Source organism: Solanum lycopersicum, chromosome 8 (assembly GCF_036512215.1).
Source record: "Solanum lycopersicum chromosome 8, SLM_r2.1".
Lineage (NCBI taxonomy): Eukaryota > Viridiplantae > Streptophyta > Magnoliopsida > Solanales > Solanaceae > Solanum > Solanum lycopersicum.
Window position 1 is genome coordinate 44847282 of NC_090807.1, and position 18712 is coordinate 44865993.

The 18712-nt window shown below is 36.4% G+C and overlaps 1 protein-coding gene across 1 annotated transcript; it reads left to right on the plus strand.

The window, feature by feature from the left end:
* Positions 1–12436: 12436 nt before the first annotated feature.
* On the plus strand, positions 12437–18183 carry LOC138337968 (uncharacterized). The gene is made up of 7 exons (XM_069288415.1): positions 12437–12546; positions 12692–12743; positions 13772–14056; positions 14157–14272; positions 14358–14739; positions 15563–15651; positions 18126–18183. The coding sequence occupies exons 1-7, from the start codon at positions 12437–12439 to the stop codon at positions 18181–18183; spliced, it is 1092 nt and encodes a 363-aa protein (XP_069144516.1).
* The last annotated feature ends 529 nt before the right edge of the window (positions 18184–18712 follow it).

Here is an 18712-nt window from a genome sequence, read left to right on the forward strand (position 1 = left end):
CTTTTGCATTTTTTCCATTAGTTCGCTCTGCTTCACCACTACCCTTTACCACATTGTCATAATCCTTTCTCCCATTTTCCCCAGTAGATGGCATAGGTGGGTCAATGGTTTGACTACCACCCCGAGTAGTGATTTCCATACAGTGCGCATCATTCTTTGGATTTTGGACAGTATTGCTAGGAAGAGTGCCCGGTTGCCGTGTCTTCACTGTCGCAGATAATTGGGCAACTTTCAATTCGATCTGTTTAATCGAAATTGCATATGTATCGATTTTTTGCCCAATACTAGCTAAATCACACCTCAACTCTTTAATGTGTTCATCACTAGTGTCGAACCTCCTCATCATTTTATGCAACATATCCTCAACTCGCGCCATACTATCTCCACCATCCCTAGGAGTAACTTCACGATTTTGAGGAGGAACATAGGGCCCATTCCTGTCGTTTCTATTAGCATAGTTACCCCTATTAATGTTGTTGTCGCGGTTGTAGTTTCCATCTTGGACATAATGACCCTCACGGTTGTAGATACCATAGTTGCGACCTTGGTTCCCTTGACCTTGGTGCCAAATATCCTTATTTGAGCCTTGGGCGCTTGGTCTGAAACCCCCCGTCTGCTCATTTACTACAAAAGTGTCCTCCGCATAATAGCACTCATCATTAGGAGGTTGTGGTTTAGCCAAGTACTTGATGGTATTTATCTTTACTGCACCACCTTTGACATGTTTTAGTACCAACCCAAGCTCAGTTCTCATCTGAGCCATTTCCTCCCGAATCTCATGTGTGGCTGGGTTGTGAGTGGACTGCACTGCAAAGGTGTTTCCCCTATATCAGACTTCCTAGTACTCCAAGCTTTGTTATTTCGGGAGATTTTCTCTAATTTTTCAGCAATCTCAGCATAAGGTTATTCTCCATAAGATCCACCTGCTATAGTGTTGGGTCCAACACTGCTTTGTTGTCATCATCCTGTCCCCGATAAAAGTATTCCTTCAGTGACTCAAATCTATATGGTGATTTGTAACACTTCTCAAGAATGAGGTGAATCTATCCGAAGAACTACTAACTAACTCTCCTTGTAGTGCCACAATGTTGTTCACTCTGTCTTTGAGGTTTAGTTTCTTGGAGACTGGATAGTAGCGTGCCAAGAAAACATCCCTTAATTGGTTCCAAGTGAAGATTAAGTTGTATGCAAGCTCAGTGAACCATATAGCAGCCTTTCCCATCAGTAAGAGAGGAAACACTCTGAGCCCTATTACATCTAGATCCAAATCAGGCCTCCCCACACAACTTTTACACACTGCCCTTACCTTAGCTATATGTGCATATGGATCCTTAGAAGGTACCCCTGAAAATAAACCTCTGGCAGTGAGCATTTGCATCAGGCTACTAGTTACCACAAAAGTGTGGCCTCTGGGTAGAGGGGGCAAGACAAGTGGCCCATCCGAGTCTGCTATGTTATCATACCCTCTATAGTATGCTTTGGGCCGTGGAGCGGGATTTGGTCCCCTCTGTTGATGTTCATCCGGAGCGTCAGGTAAGATCTGACCATGAACATCAACCGATGCTAGGATGTTCTGCTTCGGATCCTCATCATTTATTCCCAAGTTTCGATTTATATTGCGCAGTGTACGCTCTAACTCGTGATCATAGGGAAACAAGGTTTGTCTTCCCTTCCGTGTATTTGGCATACAAGGAGGATAGTTCTGAAAAGAAATTAAAAACAATAAAACAAAGTAAAATCAAGCAAATATTAACTAAGCTATAGTAATAGGTTCAAGTTAATCTAAAGTTATAATCCCCGGCTGCGGCACCAAAATTTGATACGCTCAAACTTACTTCTGAAATAAGAAGTAAAGCGGTCGTGTCAAGTAAATAACCCAACTAGTGAGGTTGGGATCGTTCCCATGAGGAAAATAGTTTAGACTTAACTTCAACCTGTTATTACTATTGTTTTGTCAATGATTTCCATAGAAAGTAAAAACAATAAAAGGGGGTTTCTATTTCTAAATGAGTGAAAATAAAAAACGAACTTAAAAGAGAAACTTAACATCTTTGACAGTTGGATTTTAATCAATTAATCAAAGTTACTAGGGTTTACATGTTCCCCACAGGTTCCTAAAGTGATAATTCTAACTATAACAATTCTTTCCTAGTATCTTGCATGCAAAGTGATAAGTTATGTATTTCTAAATCCTTGGTCCGGCATCCAGAAAATCTCACTCCGCACCTTGGTCCGGCTACGTGTGTTGCTATCTGAACCCATATCCGTACCTCATATTAAGCATCGTATTCGATATTTGACTAAGTTATTACCTCATACCAATCAATACTAGCCTACTATATAGTATACACTAAATCTATGTTAATAATTCTTTTTCAATTATCTACCTCCTTGGTCCGGCAAGTAGCATTAAGGCAAGTTCTAATGTTGGCCATCCGTTAAAAAGACTTCTAAACGAATGAATTATTAATACATGCAAGACACTATTCTAGAATTGTTATTTTAGTTAGGGTTTATCTCATTATTTGCATATGGTTCCCACAACCCTAGTTATGGAGTTTAGTTACTCATAGCCATAAACACAATATTCAAATATATTAAATACGAATTCATGTACTTACTTTAATGAGAAAGAGTAAAATCAAAAAGTTTGCTTGATTAATATCGAAAAATCACTTGCAAGAATCTAAAAATCCAACACTAATACACAAAGTCTAAAAATCTGATGTCTAATCTCATAGAGTCTAACCTCAAAAACGAGGTTTTTCGAACTATTTATAAAAAAACAAAAACCTAATTAAAAAAGGATTCGAATTGCTAGAAATCTGCCAAAACGCAGCTGGGTCGATGGACCTCACGACGGACCGTCATGGACTCCGTCGTCCCATACTTGTGCAATTTCTTCTGCTGCTCTCTTCATTCCCCTCGACGGCAAGTATGACGGACCGTAATAGACACAATGGTCCGTCGAGGGTCTTCGTTCTAAAACACTTCAACTCTTTGAATCTGGGTACTGGGATCACTTCTCTGAACTTCACAACAAACCTGCAGGACGTACCGTCAGAGCCACGACGGACCGTCACAAGCTTCGTAATCCCACACTTGGTCAAACTTCCCCATCTTCCTTCAACAGCTGCACTACGCTGCCACCTACGGACCGTCACAAGCACGTCAGACCGTCAAAAGCTCCGTAGGTGGTCTCTTCTGCATTTCTTCGCTCAAAATCTCCTCATTCAGCTTTGGACAGATTTCCTGCAAAACAAAGAGAAACTTACATAAAAATTAGAACAAAAAGGCTTTTGGACACACTAAACTTAAGGAAAAAGTATTAATAATACCGTGAAACCACGGTATATCACTTATCTTATCCAAAAGAACTTTAGCTTACCAATATTACAAATCAATCACAACATCCACCTTTGTAGATCACGTTTATGCAAACCTTCTTAAGCATCACATCACTCCATTCTGAGGGACGTACAATTTCTCACTAAATTTTCACTAAACTACATTAGATCAGGATTTCAAGAATCCCAAAAATGTGTATCTATCTAACTCGACATCATATCAATCAACTAAGGTATTCATCATCATAGAGAAACTCAAGGATGTTCAATGTAGGAATATTAAGGTCACGCAAAATATTACAATCTAGGCACATTATCCTCCCCGCCCCTCACTTTGGGTGAGCTTAATAAACTCTTTATCACATTATATCCTTATCATCACCCTTGTTAGAATTTTGTAACGAACCATCCGCAGGTATCATCTGAGCACTATCTTCGAATGACCATCTTAGGATCAATCATAGTAGACATCTAACTTATTTAAAGTTGATCAACATAAATTCTTTTCTTGTCCCTATGAACTAAGGGGTACATGCATCTCTCTAAGTCAATCCTTAAAGAAAAACACAATCCCCACTTATGGAATAAAACTCCTTCTTCCATTTTCCTACTGTTAGGATAGGTTCATATGGAAAGTAATCAATTAGTCATACGGGTTCTTCAACTAACTAGCATACTTCACAATTACCTTTCAAGGTAAACACACTATCTTCCCTTCTTAGGGGTAAGCCCTACACAATAACTCCTATCCAACATAAGGACAACTATTTAGCATTACTCATATAAAAAGAGAAACTTTCAAATTTTACCATACATATATATAAAAATACTCAAATACTCCTCAAGTCTACAACATAACTTTCTACTATCATTGTGCATAAACATAAAGTAACCCATCATCCCAAGAACGATTTTATCTCACTATAACAACCCTTATCATTCTAGAACTGCATCATAACACAATTTCTCAACATAATACCTTAAAACTCATAAGTCACATATAGCCATAATTTAAATAAGCATAATATCTTCCAAATAAAACTTCACATGTACTCATTTAGTCAGAAAACCATAATAAGCATCAATAACTCACTTTTGTCTCCCTCAAGAATTGCAACATTACCCCATCAAAGCAATCACATCTAGAAGTTCACCAGAAAAGGGAAATAAGATGGACATCTTAAACAAGCCTTTAGATATCTTTTATCGCATAGACATAAAATAGCGGAAAACATAAAACTTTTTCAAACCCTAACACATTATTGAAATTCATCTTATTTAAAACCTTTTTAAAAATAAAATGGAAGTTCTAAGTCTTGATGTAGCCATCTTACAACAAGACTAAAACACAATAGGGGCACGACCCTTATAATGCGTAAGTAACTACTATATTGTACATGCACTTAATGAAAATTTTTTAGATAAAGGTCCTTGAATATTTAAAGACAAACCCAAATATGGAAATAGTAATCCTAGATTTTCATTCTATGAAATGACCATAAGCCAGCACCATCTACACCTTTTGTAAAAAAAATGAAAATAATGTTCTTAGTATAAAAATGCACTAAATATGATAACCATGCAAAAACATGATTTAAAGAGGACAGTTAGTTGGAAAACATGCATCATGACATCTTAGAAAACTTCATCAACATTGACACAAAAGGCAAAATGTAGGTCACATACATCTGCATACACATTTGAGGTATATTCAATATATACCAGACATTACCTTCCTTTTTATCTTAACTCCTTTCCTTAAATAACCCTAAAGTAATACTAAATAAAATATATTAATCCAACAACATATATTCATAAATTAATAAGCACATCATAACCTTCTGCCATGGCCCACAATTACACCGTAGAAGTTAGAGTGTCCTTGTGTCGCCACACTGCAAATGAGACTTCAAGAATTCTCATTTAAGCCTCTCATATTATTCATTGAATAATATACACCCTAAAATGAGTAAAAATTTCTAACTTTCTTTTTACAGAAAGAACTCTTCTAATAATAATTACGCAAGTGGATGACTTTCAATTAAAACATTAAAACCTTTACAACATATTCTTGAACAATATAAACCTTAGAGAATACAATACTTGGGACTAATGTCATACAATACAATAAAAATAAAGACTATTACATAAGAAACATTTGGATATTGTCCTCGAATCAATGAGGACTCACCAATACTTCTTCTTCAAGCCTTAGAAACCTATCCATCCTCGATGGTACATGAAGAATTCCATTCCCCACACTTCAGTCAAAAAGGGAAAAGAAGGGGTTAGCACATTAGGTGCACTAAGTATGAAAGTCGTGCAAAAACCAGGAAAAATAGACATTCAATAAATAGCATACTTTTCATGAATTTTGATTACAACATCATACTATATTCATAAGAACGACATTTAAAAACTTAGAAACACAGAAGAAATAATATAAGCAAATAATCAAATTTTTAGGAAATTTTACAGTGAACTTACTTCACTATATAGTAAACTCAATTCATTATAACAGTGAAGTTCTTTAGCTTCACTTTGCACACCAATTAGAATATAACTCCTTCACTAAAAACTATCGTAAGACTCACTTATGTAATACAACGAGAGACCTCCAATACACCCTCTTTAAGAACACTTAAATGATCCTTAAGACCACCCATAATGAGATCAACATACATTTACAAGACATCAACCATATCAAAATGTGAGATCCTCCTACCAAAGGTGACTCTAAGGTTCACTTGAGTGAGTTGTGAAGTGACTGCCCAAACAATCCCTTACACACACACTTAACAAAACCCTTTAGAGTACCTATGATAGAGTCATTCTCACTTAATAAATCAACACGTAAGTAATATGGCATTCTCCTTCCTAAGCCTATCAAATGACTTACATAAGTAAATAAGGAAGAGAACGTCCATGATTGACCTCTTTAAAATTACCTATGTAATCCTTAATAATACCAATGTTTTGATCATGTAACCATAAAAATTCATCTTCCCCAACTAGAGTCATTCTTAAGACTTGTCTAGGTAAGATAAGAAGTGACCATTCCTATGCACCCTTTACACCTTAACAAGATAACCCTTAACTACACTAGATAATATTTATTAAATTAGCATACTTTCTTAACCTAAGTCATTAAATTCGTTGGTTCATTAAGAGACATTCATATGATAATGGACATTCAAGTAATGTTCTTGGACAATACATAGGGACTCCCCTAACACCTTCAAAGCCTATTGTGCAATGTCTAGATATCGTCCCATACCACAACCTTTAACATCATAGAAATTATCTATTTCTTGTAGGAACACCATATGATTAGAATAGGAAATAAATGACATAGACTATTATAGAAAAGCATGGAATCCTGAGTTCTAACCTACTCCGAATAGGGTGTTCTACTTGCCAATTGTAGAACTTGGACACATCCCATGTAACATATGGTTATGAAATATGAACTACTTCCCTTACCATACTCAGTTGGTGCTAGACTTTGTTCTCATTGAGTAATTCGCATTTAAGGTTCATATAAAATGGTTCCATATCAAGTTCATAATCAAATCACATTTACCCTAACAAGTAAAGGTCCACTAGGGCTACCTCACGGTGGCGACAAGAAGTTCATCATGACTTTACTAAGGACTAATTATGATGTTATTCCAGCCAATTAACCTTAAGTATATCATTCCTTTACTTTTAAGCATACCATTACAACTTACAACTTCAACATTCATAACCTCACCACTAAGTTCAACGTTTCACATCAAGACCCTCTTAACATCATTCAAGGTAACATATCACTTACAAGACTAAGAGGATTTAGCATCCTACGTAAAGGCATAACATATTCACCTTCATAAATACATCAAGCAAGGGACACAAGTCAACTAAGAAAAAACACCACATACTTCACTTCAACTCATAATACATGTCATTCTTTAAGCCACTTAGGAATAAACATTATCATCTTTAATTCATCCTAAACACTACAATGTCATCATCAATATACCATTATAGACTCATATAGTCAAGTAGGAACAACCATGCATCAACTCTAATACTACACTTATAAGCACATAGTTATAGTCTACATGATTTCCTAACATACATTACAAGAACATATATATATATATATATATATATATAACATACAGTACGAGAACATATATATATATATATATATATGCTCATAATTCACATATATCAACTATACAAATCATCACAATACTTCAAGTTTCCTACAAAGTCATGATCATCATTTTGTATAAATAAACACCGACAAGGCCACATCAATTTCAAGAAAAGAACATAACACAACCACCATAAGTGGACCATAAAAATCACAACATAATTGAGGTCTAATAAACATAAAATAAAGTAAATAGGTCAGCTTACCACCACTCCCTTCTCAATACCTCAAACTAATGCCAAATCACCCAATTCCATATCACAAGGCCCTTACCCATGGCAATAACCAACAATTCAACATAATTATAACAATATTCATGAAAATAAGTCAATTTAATACATATACATCAATCTAATGAAACCTAGATATCATTATACTATAATTAATACATCAATCAAAAGCTTATGTGAAACTACATTAGAATTGTTAAACCTTAAGTCAATAACAATTTAATAAGCTTAATATTCAATTTATATAAGCATACACAATATTAAATTGATCAAATTGGAAAATCCTATAAACCAATAAATAATAATCTATACATAAAACAAAAGCCCATAACAATCTACACATGATTTCATCAATATCAGAGCATGATCACATAATCCATATTTTAGTTAAATTGAGAGATTTGTGAAGGTCAAGGTTTTATGGATAATTTCATTGGGAAACATCCATTATAAATCAATAATATCATATATTAATGTTTGAAAACTTTCACTTAGAGTAGAAATTGGACTTTGATCTTTTTGAAATCAATGAAAATCATCTTTGAAATTTTCTCTAAGGTGATCGCAAGCCTTACATGAAGAGCTCACATAACTTATTACAAAAACCCAATGATAATTGAATAAAAAACTCCATTGAAGAACCATCTTCAAGCTCCATCTTCACCCCGAACTCTAATTGAGGTTTTTTAAGAAACTTTGGGAGGGAATATGTTTTGATTTAGGTGTTCGGGTTTAAATGAGAGTTTACTGACTAATATACTCTTAATATACCCATAAACACTCAAAACAACATTCCTCCTATTTTATAAGATTGTATGAATTTTCCCAGGAAAAAACAAGCCTTAAAGAAACGGGCAGGAAACTCATAGAACCACCAACGCCCAACAGCGACTGTCTGTCGTCTCACACACGCCCTGTCAATGGGGTTTTGTGGTTTGTTCCTGAAGACTCTCCATCTTCATAATTTCAGGCTCCATCAACACCCCAAGTCGATCAGCCTTCGTTTCATTGATTGGACATCGTTTGGGTCGTCGTTTGGCACTGCATGAAGGCTGCCATGCAACTTCAAGTCTTAAGTTGTAGGGTCCTCCTCTAGGGCCCCTTGTGGGTCCTACATGGAGCCGTACCTGGACATTTCCAATCAAAATATGTTTGTATACAATTTTAGGACCTACCACACAAATTTCATCAATAAAAAACACGTAAAAATTGACTACACATGAATAGATATAGAAGGTCATTTAAGGGCAAACCTTTTGAACTTCATGGAAGTTTGTCCTCAAAACTTGACAAAACATTACACAATGCCTATATACACAATGATAACTCTTATAATGACCATATAACATCATTAATCACCCATAAACACTTAAAACCACATATGAGGTACATAGGTGAATTAGTCATTGAACGTCTTTGTCGTCCCTTGGCGTTTGACTTCCAATTAACCTAAACACTTATACACTGCCTCAAAACCACATTATATACTACTTAAGGAGGTTATTCAATCATGACAATCATTTTAGGTTGTAGCTTCATCTAAGTCATTTTCAGGGTCTTACACTTTCACATAAGAATCAACACCTAAGACAACCCCCAAGTCACACTAGTGCAATTTTCAAGTAACATTTCCGTCATACCAGTCACACCAAGTGTTCCTTGGAAGCCACCATAGACTAGTTACATCACATTAAACAAGTCATAACATCTTCATTTAAAATAAGAAAAAAAAATCAACTTACATAATAAATGTTCACATAAGAACTCATTCGTTCAGTTAATCATATTCTCAATTTATTTAGTTTATATCATAGGTACACTCCCCTTAACCCCTTCAAAATCTTACTTGTGCAATGTACACATTGAGTCTCGTAGTTCCAGATATATTACGTGTAATTCACAAATCATATTTTCACATAAGAAAAGTAAACCTTAAAATGCATTCATACTAATCATAGTACACCTGTGCAATACATGGGCAAAGTACATAGTCCTACCTATACTATGTAAATTTCTCAACTAGTTATCACTAGTGTTCATATTATCATCTTAGTTCATTTCATAACTTTTGGGAGACATAGCCATAACCCACATAGACCATGTGACCTACATGTAATTCGGTATTCTAATCAAACACCGAAAAGAAAGGGTATTACGTGTAAAGATAGGACCTTTATACATAATAGTTATCTAGTGGATCTACTAAGCTAAGACCGATCTGGCACTAAGTCATGGAAAAAGGAGAATTCTACTAGAAAGCATGATTTCTAGATGTGGAGGTTTCCATCTTATGAGACAACATCTATGTTCGGAATAAGGACTTGCTAAATTTGAATGTTATCTTGTGGGAAGCCGGACATACTAAACATGAAGCGCCAACACTCTTATTTCATGTTCACTCGGTGCTAAGCTTAAACTCTATTTTAAACATCTTTTAGCCTTTATTTAACATTATTTCATAAGGTAGGCTTTAGGGACTTAATTCCTCATACATTATATAGCTCACAGGTCGCTAAGATGAGAATGACCTTTCATCATAGAACCTCATTATGTGAGAATGTTCTTTCAAATAATCATATCATATTCATAACATAATCTATTTTAAAATATAATTGAGTAAATATTTCAAGAGACTTACTTTCAGTAGATTATCCTAAACCTTATTTATTCATACATTCATGTGTGTTTATACATATATTACTAAACGTTTCACATACACACAATTAGAAACATATGTTCATAATTAACTAGTCATATGCTTTTCATACATAAGAAGACATACAGGTGCATATGATAATTAACCTTTCCATTAACGCCATAGACATCTCATATTCCAAAATATGCATAGAGTGTGTGTGTGTGTGTGTGCACATATTGGTTCTCATAGGAAATAATTATATACCGTGGTTTTATGGTATTTTTAATGTTTTTTCCTTACATTTAGTGTGTGTCCAAAAGCCTTTTTGTGTTGATTTTTATGTAAGTTTCTCTTTATTTGCAGGAAATCTGTCTTAAGATTAACGTGAATGTTTTTGAGAAAGAGATGAAAAAAGGTTACCACCTATGGGGCTTGTGACGGTCCGTCGAGCTTGTGACGGCCCCTAGGTGGCATCGTAGTGAAGCTGGTAAAGGAAGATGGGGAAGTCTAACCTAAGTGTGGTGATGATCAGAGAGTAGTCCCAGTAGAAAAATTCCAAGAAGTTTAAGTGTTATGGAACGGAGACCCTCGACGGACCGTCGTGTTTGAAACGGTCTGTCATACCTGTTCGTCGAGGGTAATACACAAAGTAGCAGAAGGATTTGTAAAATATAGGATGATGGAAACCATGACGGCCCATCGTGACCATGAAGGCCCAGCGTGACCACAACAGCCCGTCACGAGATCCGTCGACTCAGACGCATTATGATAGATTTTCAGCAATTAGAGTCCTTCTTTTATTAGGTTTTTGTTTTTTTATAAGTTGTTGGAATAACCTCATTTTCGGGGTTAGACTTTTTGTTAGTAGAATCTTGGATATTAAACTTTGTAATTGTAATTGGAGAATCTTTAGTCCTCGATTAATTTCAGTAATTGATACACTTTATCTGGAATTAATTGTTCGTGTGTTTGTTGATTAATCAAGTGAACTTCTGGATTTTATTCTTTCCCATTGAAGTAAGTGCATGAATTCATATATTACGTACATGAATATTTTGATTATGACTATGGGTAACTAAACTCCACAACTAGGGTTGTGGAAACCATGGGTGAATAATGAGGAAAAATCTAACTAAAATAACAATTCTAGAATAGTGTCTTGCATGTATTGATAATTCTTTCGCTTAGAAGTCTTTTTAAAAGATGGCCAAAGTTAGAACTCTCCTTAATGCTACTTATCGGACGAAGGAGGTACATAATAGGAAAGGAATTATCAACATATATTTAGTGTATACTATCTTATAGGCTAGTATTGATTGGTACGAGGTAACAACTTAGTCAAATATCGAATACAATGCTTACTATGAGGTAAAGTTAAGGGTTAGTATAGCAACACACATAGTCGGACCAAGGTGTGGAGTGAAATTTTTTAGATGTCGGACAAAGGAATTAGAAATACATAACATATTACTTTGCATACAAGAAACTAGGAAAGAATTGTTATAGTTAGAATTATAATGTTAGGAACTGGTGGGGAACACTTAAACCCTAATTACTTTTATTAATTGATTAAACTCCAACATTTGAATATGTTAGTTTTTTATTTTGATTAAGTTAGTTATTTTCACTCATTTAGAAATAAATTCTCTCCTTTATTGTCTTTGTTTTTTAAGGAAATAATTAACTAAATAATAGTAATAATACATTAAAGTCAAGTCTGAACTATTTTCCTCATTTGAACGATCCCAACATCATTAGTTGGGTTCTTTACTTGACAAGGCCTCTTTATTTCTTATTCAAGAAGTATGTTTGAGCGTATCAAATTTTGGCACCGCTGCCGGGGATAATATCTTTTAGATTAACTTAAACTTATTACTAAAGTTTAGTCAATATTTTCTTGATTTTGCTTTTTTATTGTTTTTGATTCTGGCACAACTATCTTCCTTGTATGCCAAATACACAGAGAGGAAGAGAACCCTTGTTTCCCTATGATCACAAATTAGAGAGTACACTACGCAATATGAATCAAAACTTGGGTATTAATGATGATGATCCAAACAAGAACATCCTAGCTTTGGTTAATGTTCATGGTCAGTTATTACTTGATGATCCGGGTGAATATCAACAAAGGTACAGAATCCCACTCCACGCCCTTTGGAATACTATAGAGGCTACGATAACATAGAAGACTCTGATGGGCCACTTGTCTTTCCCCCCTACGACTAGGCCACACCTTTGTGGTAACTAGTAGTCTGATGCAAATGCTCATTGCCAGAGGTTTGTTTTCAGGGCTAATTTTTGAGGATCAAAATGCCCATATAGCTAAGGTAAGGGAAGTGTGTAAAAGGTGTGTCGGGAGGCTTAATTTGGATTTGGATGTAATAGGTCTAAGAGTCCTTTCCTCTCTCACTGATGGGAGAGACTGCTATTTGGTTCACTGAGCTCATTTATAATTCGATTTTAACTTGGACCGAACTAAGGGACGTTTTCTTAGCACGCTAATACTCGGTCTAAAAAACTATACCACAAAGATAGAGTGAACAACTTTGTGGCACTACCAGGAGAGTCAGTTAGTAGTTCCTGTGATAAATTCACCTTATTTTTGAGAAGCGTCCCCAATCACCGCATAGATTATGTGTCACTAAAGAAATACTTCTATCGGAGGTAAGATGATGATAATAAAGCAGGGTTGGATACTATAGCGTGTGGTTCTTATGGGGAGTGTCCTTATGATGAGATTTCCAAAAAGTTAGAGAAAATATCCCGGAACAATAAAGCTTGGAGTACTAGGAAGTCAGATACTGGGAGAAATACCTTCGCAGTGCAATCCATTCTCAACCCAGCCACAGATGAGATTCGTGAAGAGATGGCTCAGATGAGAACTGAGCCTGGGTTTGAATTAAAACATATTACTTGGAATGCATAAATGATAAATGGAGTTAAAAACTTGTCTAAACCACCACCACCAAATGATAAATGCTATTATAAGGAGAATTCCTATGTGGTAAATGAACAGATAGGGGGTTTCCGACCGAGTGCCCAAGTCTCAAATTAGGAGAATTGACGCCAAGGTGAAGGAAACCAAGGTCGGATCTATGGTAACCATAACCGTGGGGGTCATTATGTCAAAGATGGAAACTACAACCGTGACAACAACTTCAACAAGGGTAACTATTGTTGCAGAAATGACAAGAATGGGCCCTATGTCCCTCCTAAACATCGTGAAGTTACTCCTAGGGATGGTGGAGATAGTATGGCGCGAGTCGAAGATATGTTGCACAAAATGAAGAGGAGGTTCAATGCTAGTTATGAGTACATTAAAGAGTTAAGGAGTGATTTAGTGGGTATTGAGTAGAAAGTTGATAAACATGCAATATCGATTAAGCACATTGAGTTGCAAACGGCCCAATTATCTGTGACTGTGAACACACGGCAACCGGGCACTCTTCCTAGCAGCACTGTCCAAAATCGAAAAAATGAGGGACACTGTATGGTAATAACTACTCGAGGTGGTAAGCAGACCATTGACCCACATATGCCTTCTAAGGAAGAAAAGGTGATAAAATATAATGATAAGGTTGTAGAGGGTAGTGGTGAAGTAGAATATAACACTGGAAAAGATGATGAAGTGCCTACAAAGGTAATTCCCATGCCTAGACCACCATTACCTCTTTCCTAAAAACATAGTGAAAAACACCGAGGTTGGTAAATATCTGCAATTTATAGCAATGTTGAAGCAGATTTCTATCAATATACCTTTGGTAGACGCTCTAGAACAAATGAACGGTTATGCCAAGTTTATGAAAGATCTCGTTACAAAGAAAAGATTGGTAATTTTTGAGAATGATGATAGAATGTAGCATCGTAGATTTATTGCTACATGATCTCTCGTACATAAGAAAGAAGATCCGGGTGCGTTAACTATTACTTGAATATTCTAGGTCATTACATTTTGCAAAAGCATTTTATGATCTTGGGGCAATCATAAATCTCATTTCCCTCTCAATTTACAAGAAGTTTGGTTTGGGTGACCCAAAGCTTACTGCGTTGCAACTACTGATGGCCGATCGAACCGTTAAAAGACCTATAGGGATACTCAAACATGTGCTAGTAAAAGTGGAGTCGATCATATTTTCGACAGATTTTGTTATTCTTGATTGTGAAGTCAATTTTGAAGTTCCTATTATTCTTGGGACACAATTCCTTGTTACGAGTAAAGCCTTAGTTGATATGGAAAAGGGGCAGATGAAATTTCGGTTGAACAATGAAGAAGAAACCTTCAACATTTGTAGGTCCAAGAGGAAGAGTGGTGATATCCAATCGGTATCTGCTATATCCTACAAAGAAAAGATGAAGAAGAACCACGACCTAAAAAGTGAAAAACGAGAGTTTATGGTGGGGATTTTGTGCTTTTATATAATTCTAGGTAGCGTTGGTTTCCGGGCAAGCTCAAGTCTAAATGAACTGGACCTTATTTGATTACCCAAATATTCCCTCATGGAGCATTTGAGTTAGAAACCAAGGAGGGTGTGTGCTTGAAGGTAAATGGACAACGAATAAAACTCTATATTGGGCATGCTGAATTAGAGAATGAGGTTATCGAGGTATACCATCTTGATGAACGCTGAGTAATCAAGTGTCCTCAGTCGTGCCACAAGATTAAATTAGGCGCTGGTTGTGAGGCAACCCAATAGTTATAGTTTTTCTTTCTATTGATGGTTTAATTTTCTACTAATGGGTTTTAAATTTGTTGGCACATCACAAGGAAATTATGCAGAAAATCACACTGCAACAGTCACTGACGGATACATCGACGAACCGTCACGCTTGCGATGGACTGTCGCATGAATCCGTCAATCCAGGTATGTCTTTCATTTATTTATAAAACTATGGCACACGTGAAAGAACTAATGACGGACCGTTGCATCTGCAACAGACCGTCATCAGGGATTCATTGCATCATTAATGAACGTACCAGACCTGACCCGGTTGGGGGTAATTTAAAAAATTGGTAACATTTAAAAAACCCACCTGTTCATTTCACCCATTTCCTTCCCTCTTTATCCCATTTCCCTCCCTTTTGAACTTCACACTTCCTACCTCTCTTCTCTATCAGCTGATACTTCCCCACATTCCACAATTCCAGATATCTCATTTCTACTGGTCAGAGTCATCTTCTGTAGTTCTTTTCTTGATCACCAACTACAATCCTTGCATGTTTTCTCCACTCCTCAGGTATGAGTATCTGATCTCTACCCATTTATATTGCATTTTTTTGATTCATATTAGCCTATTTCTTTTTGGTGGGTCTTCATTCTTTGATACAATGTTTTCTAACCTAGGTTGATAATCCTCAAATTGCATTATTAAAACTCTAGAAATAGGTGCTTTAGCATAGCTAGTTTTGTAGGTATTTGGGTAAGAAACATGTAGGTTGACACTAAGAGTTCCATTTCAGCCATAGGGAATAATGTGGCATCCTCAGTTCTACCACTGAATGAAAGAATGAAACCCTGATGACGCACCGTCGTACCCACGAAGGACCGTCATAGGGTCTGTTCCAACACCCCATCGTTTATTTTCTCTATGTGTCCACCAACAGATACATGCGATGGACCATCGTTCTCACGACGGTCTGTCCTGCACAACCGTTCTGGTTTTTAGAGACCCTTTTCTTAAGGGTCTTCAACTTTTTCTAAGTATCCTCTTACAGATATCTAAGATCGATCGTCATACCCTCGACGGTCCATACTTCAAAACTGTCATGACTGTCAGAGACCCATCTCCAGAGGGTGTCCATAGTTTTTCTAAGTGTCCTCTGACGGACATCTACGATGGACCGTTGTCGCCAAGACGGTCTGTAGTCAACTCCTGGGGCATCTAGCTCCAGAGATTTGGCAATAGCGAGAGGCACTGCTAATAGTTTTGTTGCTGATGAGGACACTACTGAGGGTGTCCAGACTACAGAGGTAGTGGGTTCCGGTGAACCGAACCCACAAACATGCTGATCGTCGGCGCTTTGCGCCCTAGGTTTTCTTCACCTACCACTCTCGTATTCCAATTTTTTTATGAATTGGAGACAATTGCATGTCTTTTTTTTGGGGGTGGGTAAATGGAAAGTGAGTAGGGTGAAGTCTGAGTAGCCCAATTAACTATCCTCTTTAGGGGTTTTCTTTCTTGTGTTCTTTTTTCCCAAGAGACTGATTATTTTTATTGTTGAACCAACATGTCTATATCTTGTGTACATAGTTTAATCTAAAGCATGATGGCTAAAATTATATCCCGATGAAACGAAAATGATGCATGACTAGGCATAACAATTGACAAATGTGTGACTCTAAGCATTACATAGAGATACACCACTTCATGACCCTAAGTCTAAAATTCGAACTAGGTGTCTCATAATTTGGTAGAGTAATGAGATGTCAAGTCAGTGTGAGTAAGATTTGTATAGTCCAGTATTTGTACTGAGCTAGAACTTGCCTAGTTAGTCCTTCTAAAAGTACATTGTAATAGACAATTAGGAAACGATCATAGACACTTGTTCAATATAGACGACTTCTAGCCTAAAAAAACAAAAAAATGAATGAAATTAATCCCTCTTTGATCCAAATTATTTGAGCTTAAAATAGACATTTCTTTTTCACCCCAACTAATCTTTTCTAGGAATAATGTATTGGCCCTAGTCCCTCCTTGGACATGTGCACCTCAGCTTATGCAAAGAGCATAAGTTGAGGGTGGCTAATGCAGTAAACAATCTTTTCGTGGCCCTGAACTAACTTTGGGTATTGTGTACTTTGACTCATACAAAACCCATGAGTTGAGGGTGGCTCTTATGAGGGATACTCTTGAAAGTGGGGTTGAAAGAACAAAGAATGAAAAAGAGGAACCAGTTGAAAGAAAAGTGAAATAAAAAAATACAATAAGTACAACAAATAAAAGAAGAGAGTCACTTTAACAAATGAATAAAGAAGGGAAAATAGCAAGGTGAAAGCATATGAGAAATTGGGGTGAAATAAAAAAATAAAAAGTGGTATGTTTAGACAATATGTCAAGGAGGACAAAAAGTCACTTTGGATATGTCAAGGAGGGCAAAAAGTCACTAAAGTATACCTATATATACCCTACCTGACCCAGAGCCTATGTTTCAAGCTAAAAAAGTCCTATCGTGATCCTAAGAGTTGTATGACGAACATAAAGCAGTGAAAATAAGGGCAAGCTTATAGCAATATGATGAATGAGTTATGAATTTGTTTAACGAGTAAGTGTTGAAAAGTAATCCTTCTACTCAAACTGAAATCATTGTGTGAAAAAATGGGGATGTTGTTTTGAAGTGAGGACAATAGTTGCAATACTGGGAATATTAGCACCTCGGTGGTAAAATTGAAGAGGATAGGTGTAGTGTGTGGTGAGTCTGTGTCATGGTCTGATTTCACATAATTCAAGCCTTATAGTGATAACATGCATAAATATGATGAGACTGATCGGGATTGATAGCCAAATGATTGTGAAAGCTAAAACATGGATACTATTGTACAAAGATTTTGTAGTGAGTCATAGTGTGTTGCTTGAGGACAAACAACAAATTTAAGTTGAGGATGGTTATATACCGTGGTTTCACGATATTTTTAATGCTTTTTCCTTAAGGTTAGTGTGTTTGCAAATACCTTTCTGTATTGATTTTTATATAAGTGTCTCTTTATTTGCAGAAAAATCCGTCTAAAGATGAACGCGAAAGTTTTTGAGCAAGAAATGCAGAAAAATTAGCACCTACGGGGCCTGTGACGTCCCGTAGGTGGCATCGTAGTGAAGGTGCTGAAGGAAGATGGGGAAGTCTTACCTAAGTGCGGGATGACAAAGTTCATAGCAGACCATAATAGCCATAACGGTCCGTCCTGCTGGTTCCTTGTGATGATCAGAGAGTAGTCGCAGTACCAAAATTCCATGAAGTTTAAGTGTTATGGAACGGAGACCCTCAACAAATTGTCGTGCTTGGAACGGTCCGTCATACCTGTTCATCGAGGGTAATTAAGAAAGCAGCAGAAGGACTTGTAAAGTATATGATGATCAAGTCTATGACGGCCCGTCGTGACCACAATGGTCTGTCACGAGGTCCGTCGACTCAGACACGTTTTGACAGATTTTCAGCAACTAGAGTCCTTTTTTTATTAGGTTTTTGTGATTAATAAAGAGTTGGAAAACCTCATTTTTGGGGTTAGACTTTTTGTTAGTAGACTCTTGGATATTAGACTTTGTAATTGTTATAATTTTTGAGAATCTTTAGTCCTCGATTAAT

Coding starts and splice junctions, on each gene's coding strand:
- LOC138337968 (XM_069288415.1), top strand. CDS start 12,437: ATGAATCAAAACTTGGGTATTAATGATGATGATCCAAACAAGAACATC. Junction 14,273..14,357: donor TTTGAGAATGATGATAGAAT/GTAGCATCGTAG, acceptor TGAATATTCTAG/GTCATTACATTTTGCAAAAG. Junction 15,652..18,125: donor ATGTTTTCTCCACTCCTCAG/GTATGAGTATCT, acceptor CTTTATTTGCAG/AAAAATCCGTCTAAAGATGA.